Raw genomic sequence first — 9,518 nt, 5'->3', positions numbered from 1 at the left:
TATTTTACATTTAAAATCCACACTATAAAGTAGTCATTGAAGAGCGACGGTGGTTTGTTGCTCTTTACTTAACCATGCTTGACGCTCGCCACTGCGCGCTCGTCCACCTGTGCCCCATGCACACGGGCCGGCCTCTCCAGAGCCCTGGGCAAATCTATTAATGATTACCCAAGGCCCTTGACGCACGGCGCTCTGCGGACAGCACGGCGTAACCTTAAGGGCCCCTCGATCACCCTTCTGCCTGGAAGGAACGACATGGCTCACACGAGATCATAGTGAAATTGGGATTTTATTGTGGCCATTCCAACTATACATCGACTCCGAATAATATTTTGACAAGTGTAATTGCCAAACCCATCCCGCCTCTCTCCCCCGCACACACGCATCCACACACTTAACGCAGACTCAGCAGTCGCGGCTAAAAGTCAACTCCATGCAGTTTTCCCTGACACCCTCCTCCCACGGCCGGATCCTTAAACGAATCTCGTCTGACGTTTATCATAATACCTGGAACATGACGCAGGTGGCCTGGACATCATAGGCCCATGCTCCCTATACCATCGTCGTCATCATCATACATAGAAATGATCCCATTATGGCGGTCAGGGTCCACGCCGGTCTCCGGGACCAGATGCGGTCATATCATCTACATGTCTCGGTGCATCATTCTAAGCTCCCAGTTAGGACCCAGAGTTATGCAAACACCGGCCTGGGACGCACTGATCAGCTTGACTAACTGCTCGCTTCTGCCCGGTTGCTGGGAAACGTTCGGTTCTTACACGGCGTGGTGATTCAACCTGACAATGGAATAAATCCTAACATGATGTTGTGTTCTGTTGATACCTGGGATGTGATGCAGAGGCTCTAGCCTGGCCGTGGTCTAGTAATGAGATTTATGAGGGGATGTAAATAGACCCAAGACATTTACTCCCGGGCGAAGCAAACACAAAAATACATGCTTCTTATACAGGCCTACAAAACCACCCAAAATTGGAGATGCAAATCGGGAGAAATTATGAAAATAAAGTGGCACAAATTTAGTTATTCTTCCGATTAACAAAAACGACAAAATATAAAGGCGGATCAAAAAGGGGCACCTAGATTAATACTAACGCCTAGATTAATACTAATTAATTAATTCCTTGAGGATAATCAAAATATAAATCCATCCAAGCTGCGGTTAACACTTGCAGTTGAAGAGATAGCATTGGGGGGAACGCATCTCCACCATCTCTAAACACATAATCTGGTGAGTCTCAGTGAAAATAAGATCGAGGTCGTCATTAGCATGAACGCCAAGAAGGTACATGTACGGCCTTGGAAGGCCGTGAAGAGCAAAATGAATTATTGCATGCAAGTGGAGCGCTGTAGGACTGAATGAAACGCATGCTTCCTACCAAGTTCCCGCCCATTTTCTGTGTTTACCCATTTACTTAATCCTGATTGGTCGGGATGTGCTTGCAGGTGACCTATAGGAACATAATCACCGCCGGAACACACCTGCTTCTTCCAGAAGGTTCCCATGAAATGAGCGCGACAGAACGAGGAAGGTTGTAGTTTTATAGAGAACCGTAGTACAGGCTAGGGAGGTGCTTGTGACGGGAAAATGTCCATGAGCCATCACAAAACGCCCACACACACAGACACAAACGCGCACACATACACTTTCTGTAGGCAATTCTACATCTGGACAGTTTTTTTTATTGTCTTTTTTTTGTAATCTTTCATAAAATGGTAAAAAAAAAAAAAACATTTCATGTTAATATACACTGCTGTAAACCGGAAAAAAAAACAAAAAAAAAAACGTTTATTATAATTACGCAAAATTACGTTGACGTAATTTCTGAGTTTAAAAAAGGTGTTGGTGGTGGTGGTTTGGGGGGAGAGGAAGGGGGAGGAGAGAGGGGGGAGACAGGCAGAGGGGGGGAGACAGAAACGATATTGCTTTAAGAGGAGCACATCAAAGGTGAGGCGACACCCACCCCCCGCCCCCATCAGTCCGTATCGAACACAAAACATTAAACGAGACAGCAGAAGACTATGTACAAAAAAAGGAGGCCATCTTTTTTTTTTTTTGTTTGCTGTTTGTTTTTAGTTTTCAGTTAAAATCCTACGCAGCACGTAGCGAAAACATCATCACGACGGGACACGAGGCAACCACACACACACATGTACAGGCGCAGTGCACGGCTGGTGTCCGTAGGGGGGTGTGTGAATGTGTGTGTGTGTGTGTGTGTGTGTGTGTGTGTGTGTGTGTGTGTGTGTGTGTGTGTGTGTGTGTGTGTGTGTGTGTGTGTGTGTGTGTGTGTGTGTGTGTGTGTGTACGCGCGCGCGTGCGCAAGTAACAGTAGAAGCATTGGCGTATGAAAAGTTCAAGAGTTCCAAGTCCAAGGGCCCCTCCCTCCCGGCTCCTAAGTAGCTTCTTGCTGGGCGTCCCCGGGCCCCTGCGCGCCCACAGCCCCGCCCCAGGGGCCCCACTGGAGCTCTCCGGCCCTTCATCTCCTCCGGGCTGCTGGCTTCTTGCGTCCCTGGGAGACGGAGAGACAGAGACAGAGACAGAGACAGAGACAGAGAGAGAGAGAGAGAGAGAGAGAGAGAGAGAGAGAGAGCGAGAGAGACAGAGACAGAGACAGAGACAGAGACAGAGACAGAGACAGAGACAGAGACAGAGACAGAGACAGAGAGAGAGAGAGAGAGAGAGACGGAGCAAGAGAGAGACAGAGCGAGAGAGAGAGACAGAGAGAGAGAGAGACAGAGAGAGAGAGAGACAGAGAGAGAGAGAGCGAGAGCGAGACAGACATGTCAACAGGACTTCATCTTGGGACAACACAACACTCACATCCATGAGTTTTAAACCACAGACACGCACGCACGCACGCCACTTTTAGCTTGTAGACAGTAGACACCGCTGCAATTCAAAACCAAATCCATAACCAGAGGTCACGTCATTCACTATAGAGAGGTTATTTGTTTATGTACAGGCATGTCATTGGACCAGGGCTCTTCAGTGCTCAGGTTGGAGGGCCACGCCCCCTTAGGACTAAAGGCAGGTCAGACACAATCTAGTGAGACGTCCTTTCAGAACAATGCCTTCTCAATACCTTGGGTGTGGGCTCTTCCTCCTCCTCCTCCTCGTCCTCTTCCTCCTCCTCCTCCTCCTCGTCCTCTTCCACCTCCTCCTTTGAGGCAGCGGCCTTCGATCGACCGGCACGCCTGCACACACACACACACACCCGTTTGTTAGAGAGAGACACACACACCGACACATACACACACACTGAGCCTAAAGCGCTAGAGAAGTGCTCTCACGTTGGCTTCTTGGCGACGGGCGTGGCAGACTTGGGCGGTCGTCCTCTTCTCTTTACGGGCGTGACCTCCACCGACTCAGTGCTGTCAATCACACAGTCACATGACGTCATTAACACCTTAACATGACGTCATGAACACAGCAACATGACGTCATGAACACAGCAACATGACGTCATGAACACAGCAACATGACGTCATGAACACAGTAACATGACGTCATGAACACAGCAACATGACGTCATGAACACAGCAACATGACGTCATGAACACAGCAACATGACGTCATGAACACAGCAACATGACGTCATGAACACAGCAACATGACGTCATGAACACAGCAACATGACGTCATTAACACCATAACATGACGTTATGAACACAGCAACATGACGTCATAAACACAGCAACATGACGTTATGAACACCGTAACATGACGTTATGAACACAGCAACATGACGTCATGAGCACAGTAACATGACGTCATCAACACCGTAACATTACGTTACGAAGACAGTAATGTGACGTCATGAACACAGCAACACGACGTCATGAACACAGTCACACGTCATACGAACACAGTGACAGGACGTCATGAACACAGTCACATGACGATACGAAGACCCCCACATGACGTTTAACTAAACCGTCTCCATCGGCCCCGATACAGCCCCCTATCAAACCCATCCGGCGGTTTGAAGACCGTTAGAAACGAGTAAACCAAAGCTAAAAGACAAACCGAAAACAGCGCCATCTCTGGTGGAACCCAGGCGGTGCATCAGCGTGTTCTGATTGGTCCTCCTCCCTTACCCTTCCTGCAACCGCCGTGGCCTCCCTGGCGGCCTTCCTCTGGGCTTCGGGGTGGGCGTCGCCTTCTCGCTGCTCCCCTCCTCCTCCTCCCCCTCCGTCGCCGCCTCCTCCGTCGCCGTCTCCTCCTGCTCCTCTTCCTCCTCCTCCTCCTCTTCCTCCTCCGGGGGCGGGACCGCCTTCTTCCTCCCCCTCTTGACAGGGGTCTTGACAGGCGTCACCTGATTGGCCGCGGCCGACTTGGGGGGCCGCCCCCGGCGCTTCTTGGGCGGGCTGTTCTGCTCGTCCTCGGGCCGGTTGTCCTCGTCCCATTGGTCCTCCGACTCGGGCGCCGCCGTCTGATTGGCCGCCGCCTTCTTGCGTCCGCGCTTTGGCTTTTCCTGGTCGTCGACAGCGACCACGGCGCGCTTGCGGCCGCGGGGCTTCTCGGCATCCTGTGGCGGGAAAACACGAGGTGCTCAGCCAATAGGATGACGAGGAACATGGAGAGGTTTACATATCGTATAATACATATTTATATTTAGGGCAATTAGCAGACGCTTTAATCAAAAGCGACATACAATTAGTACATTTGTCAGAAGAAAGAGAAACTAAAAATATATCGTGGTTGGTACCAGGGATGCAAACACATGTATGACAAAAAAAGAGAGTGCTACCCAAAGTCGGAAAAAATATGACGGCGTAATATCCTATTAACATGAGAAGGCCTATGCTATATGCTTTAATAAATAGGAAATTCAATTTAGCATACACTGCTTCATAAGAGACAGACGGACAGACAGACAGCACCAGCTAATCTTAAGCAAAAAGATTGTGTTAACTTTATTTATGTGGCAGTGATCTCATCCCGTGGTGTAGCCTACCACATCCACTTAGTTAAACAAGTTATCGAAGTTATCTGAAAACTAGTAGGTACTTGTCCACAGCGTCCCTAGTGAATCGACTCCTACGGGAGACCCTGTCGGAGACCCTCTCCGTAGCTCTACGTGCGCATGCGTATCCAATATTTAACTATCCGCCGATGCGACGGCAAGGGCTGTGATTGGTCCCCTAACAAAATCATTTCCGGAATCACTTTTCTTTACTTCGAAGGCTCGAGGGGTCTCAGTCAGATTACGAATTATTGACAACTGCACGCGCGCACTGATCGACGCGCACACCCCCCCCAAAAAGAAAAACTCTTCGGATCTGCACGAACCACACAGGTCCTCAAAATCTATTATAAAAAGCGACTCGCGCCAAAAAGCGCGCCGTTTGCATGTCTGGGTACGTAGAACAAGTGCCAAGCACTTATAATTGCTAGGTTATAGTTTTTATCTGTTTTATTGAAGGACTGAATGCTCCCACCTGATTGGTCATTATATTCACAACAGTGATCTTATCTCAATCTGAGTTTCCAAACTAAATACGGTTTTGGCTCTCAAAATGTTTGCGAAAACTGGTATCTGATCAATAAACAAATACAGAAATATATCTGTAGTTGAGGTCCAGAAGGACACTTCTGGGAGACATATTGTTCTAAACATAATTACCTGTATATAAAATAAAAAAATCAAGGCATCCTTTAAAAACAGTTTGACCTGGGCGTATCAAATTCCAACGTCGTGATGACGGACTGCTCCGAGGATTACCAAAATAAAAGCGCCAAGCGCGCGGTCGGGCTGTGGGCTGAGTCCTCACAGCCTGTGTTTGCAGAGCTTATCTAAACAGACACACGCCTGGGTTTACAACCAGCAGCCCTCCACCACAGCTGGGCAACCACCCCCCCACGTCTGACCTCTTGACCCCTACTACGACCCTGTGTAGTCGGGGAAATACCCGGGAGCTAAAAGGGAATATTCAGACAGGCCCTGTCCCGGACATGCCCCCTTCTGAAGCCTCTACTGCACCTCGTGGTTCCTCGCTGGGTGGACTTTGACGAGCTTGACTCGTGGGGTCAGAGACACTAGAGTGTGATTGGAGGAACTGTCTTCACTGAAGACAAGACAGTTTTTTTTTTTTTTTTTTTTTTTTCTGCACAAACCATTTACTGCCCAGGAAACTGGGAAAAAAATAACTGATGTGGAATTTGCATATTTTTTTTTTATCCGCTCGTTCAAAGGTATAAGCGAGGCCCACCTTTTCGGCGATGTCCGTCCTCTTCAGGCTGATGTCCTCGTTCTCGCTGATGTCCATCTCTGCACTGTCGTGTCTGTCGACATGAGCACAGATAACTCGTGTCTCTCTCTCTCTCTCTCTCTCTCTCTCTCTCTCTCTCTCTCTCTCTCTCTCTCTCTCTCTCTCTCTCTCTCTCTCTCTCTCTCTCTCTCTCTCTCTCTCTCTCTCTCTCTCTCTCTCTCTCTCTCTCTCTCTCTCTCTCTCTCTCTCTCTCTCTCTCTCTCTCTCTCTCTCTCTCCTCCCCCCGCTTGTTTCAGTAAAACTGACACAAGGACAGTACCAATATGAATTGAAACATTTTACATGGTCAGAGTATACCAACTAACCCCTATGCTAACGCTACATAATAGCGCTCATCACGGCCACAACGCGCTTGCCCTCGCGGCGCTACCTGGTCTTGCTGCGCTGAGGGGAGCTGGGGTTGGAGGTGGACTCGTCGTTGCTGGTGGTCTCCATCCGAGAGGCCTTGCTCTGGAGCTGCTTCCCCGCCGAGGCAAGGGGCTTGTTCACCGCGCCAAGGACGTTAGCCGCCTTGGGCTAACCCGGGGGGGGGGGGGGGGGAGAGGAAGAGGAGAGGGAGGGGAAGGGAAGGGGAGGAGAGGGATTGGGAGAGGAGAAGAGAGAGGAAGAGGAGAGGAAGGGGAAGGCAAGGGGAGAGGAAGGGGAGGAGAGGGATTGGGAGAGGAGAAGAGAGGAAGAGGAGAGGAAGGGAAAGGGAAGGGGAGAGGAAGGGGAGGAGAGGGATTGGGAGAGAAGAAGAGAGAGGAAGAGGAGAGGAAGGGGAAGGGAAGGGGAGAGGAAGTGGAGGAGAGGGATTGGGAGAGGAGAAGAGAGAGGAAGAGGAGAGGAAGGAGAAGGGAAGAGGAAGAGGAAGGGGGGAGGAAGAGGAAGGGGAGAGGAAGGGGAGAGGAAGAGGAAGGGAAGAGGAAAGGGAGAGGGAGAGGAAGGGGAGAGGAAGAGGAAGGGGGGAGGAAGAGGAAGGGGAGAGGAAGAGGAAGAGGGAGGGGAGAGGAAGGGGATAACACAGGTGAGTTCAACATTAATAACATTACAATAACATGTTTAGAACAACGTGTGCTTGTTGTATGTACCGGCTCTTTGGATAACACAGGTGAGTTCAACATTAATACTCACATTAACATTAATTAACAATTTTAACATTACAATAACATGTTCAGAGCAACCTGTGCTTGTTTTTAAATGTACCGGCTGCTCTGCGGTTTGCTGTATGTGCCTGTGCCAAATTGCATTAAAAAGATTATGAAAAAGGTATTAATAAATAAAATGTAAAGAATCATAAAGATTGCGGGGAGGCTCCAGGGGGAACGTACCTTCCCAGGGGTGAAGAAGGACTTCATCTCCGGCGGGAGGTAGTTCTTCGAGTTGCTGAAGTTCTGAAACGGAGATCAGGAGAGGGTGAGTCGCGCTTCCTTCAGAACTGACGTGACGAAACACCGACGACATCCTAAGCACACTCATCGAAACCAGTTCGTCCCATTTCTTCTAACCCGGAACGATCTTTGTCCCTCTTATGACCCCTAACTTAATGTGGAGGATCGTGGTTGTGATTTCTAATGTCCACTCCTCCTTCCGGTGCCTGGAATGAAACCTCCTCCTTAAAAGTCCCATCTTATACCACCGGGTGTGAGCGAGAATAGCCATTACAAGCTGTTTAAAAATCAACCTTTTTCCTGTGGTTCAATGACATCACAAGTGGGCGTGTCCAGTCCACCTAGATGCGTGTTGGAGAATGGAAAATGAAGAATTCTGTTTGTGGTTTCGTGGCGATACTGTAAACTGACTTGCTCTCCGTCTCTCCCCGTGCCCTGCCTGGGCAGATCGCTGGCAAGAAGACCACCAAGCTGTGGGCGGCCGACAGTCCACCAGCCCACCCACTGGACCCACTTGTGATGTCACTAAAACACAGGGAGAGGCCGACTTTCAAAACGGCTAACCCCACTCACACCTGGTGGGATGATATGGGACCCTTTAACGTCCTCACAGAGCTCCACAGCAGGCCGGAGACAGACCCGTCGGCGTTATCCTCCGAGCGCACCTGACCTCCCCTAACAGGAGGTAGGTCTGAGCGTCACTTCCCCCCCGGTTGGGGGTTGAGATCCCAGCAGGGCGGCGGCGGCGTACCTTGTCGGGCTTGGTGAAGTAGCGCGAGGGCAGGACGGGGTCTTTGGGCGACTCCAGGCTGTAGGTGGTGCTCTTGGACATGATGATGTTCATGGCCACGTCACACACCGTGTACAGTTTCTGACGCGCGGAGAGAGGCAGACACACACACATTTAGGCCTTCCCCAATGCTTCTACAAACTAAGACCAAAAAAAACGACCAGATTCGATTAAATTGATTCAGACATCGATTGTCTGATATGATCTGAAACGATGCATCACTGGGTAAACAATCCACTCTTTGCTCGGGTTTCTCCTGCTTCGCCGCAAGACGCATTTATGTCGTCTTTATAGTTTTGATCTTGAACGAGATCGCCCGCTTGCATTTGTCTCAGCGGGGTACCCCTCGGGAACAGACCGTGGGGGGGGCGGGGGCAGGGGGCCTACCTCGTTGATCTTGGCGTCGGTGGGCGCCTGGGCGTCCTTGGTCTGCTTGATGTTCTCCACCATCTTGCGGATGAAGGCGTGGCTGTTGTTCTCGCTCTTGGCCATGATGATCTCCAGCACGAACCACAGAGACCTGGAGGGGGGGACAGGGCGGCAGTCAGGACCACCACACGGACACGAGGGGGCACGGGGCGCATTGCCACCGCCACGTCTCCCCTGTGGGTTCATTTGCTGGCACTAAAACTCTGACGTGATGCATCTCAGCTTTTTTCGAGGCGTTACTATTTTTATTTTTTATCATACAAAAAAAAAAAGCACGTCTATTATTATTTTGAACGGTAATAAAGGTGCAGCAACTCATTGGGCCGAAGACCTGAGGCTGAAGAAGAGGAAGGGAGCGCGTAAGGGGGAGCCTTACTCTTTGATCTCCTTGAGCTGCTCCAGGTCCTGGACCTTGACGTAGTCCGGGTCGTGGACCAGCAGGTGGATGGCGTAGGGAACCACGTACTCAGGCAGCAGAGAGAACAGCTTCTCTGTTACAGCACACCCGCACACACAAAGTTAGAAAAAAATGATCCACGAAATGTAAAAGAATCCTTCCTGAACTTTGAATTGTTTAAGAAGAGATCTCGATTTTTGATGTTGATCACCAGCAACAATACAGGACAAATACAGGCACT

At 50.0% G+C, this 9,518-nt stretch overlaps 1 protein-coding gene across 2 annotated transcripts in view; it reads right to left on the bottom strand.

Moving 5' to 3' along the window:
- Positions 1-1,692: 1,692 nt before the first annotated feature.
- The window catches only part of pds5b (PDS5 cohesin associated factor B), a 39,651-nt gene continuing 31,825 nt past the window's right edge, over positions 1,693-9,518 (bottom strand). For both annotated transcript variants that reach the window (XM_079738408.1, XM_079738409.1), the window contains 10 exons: positions 9,257-9,371; positions 8,839-8,971; positions 8,413-8,532; positions 7,602-7,664; positions 6,662-6,807; positions 6,232-6,304; positions 4,117-4,547; positions 3,310-3,390; positions 3,102-3,213; positions 1,693-2,528 (listed from right to left, as the gene is read on the bottom strand). In XM_079738408.1, coding sequence (XP_079594534.1) covers positions 2,496-2,528; positions 3,102-3,213; positions 3,310-3,390; positions 4,117-4,547; positions 6,232-6,304; positions 6,662-6,807; positions 7,602-7,664; positions 8,413-8,532; positions 8,839-8,971; positions 9,257-9,371 — 1,307 coding nt within the window. In that variant the 3' untranslated portion in view covers positions 1,693-2,495. The remainder of the gene's footprint in view (positions 2,529-3,101; positions 3,214-3,309; positions 3,391-4,116; positions 4,548-6,231; positions 6,305-6,661; positions 6,808-7,601; positions 7,665-8,412; positions 8,533-8,838; positions 8,972-9,256; positions 9,372-9,518) is intronic.

Source organism: Pollachius pollachius (genome assembly GCF_949987615.1).
Source record: "Pollachius pollachius genome assembly, chromosome: 6".
NCBI lineage: Eukaryota > Metazoa > Chordata > Actinopteri > Gadiformes > Gadidae > Pollachius > Pollachius pollachius.
This window is presented reverse-complemented; position numbering and strand designations above follow the sequence as displayed.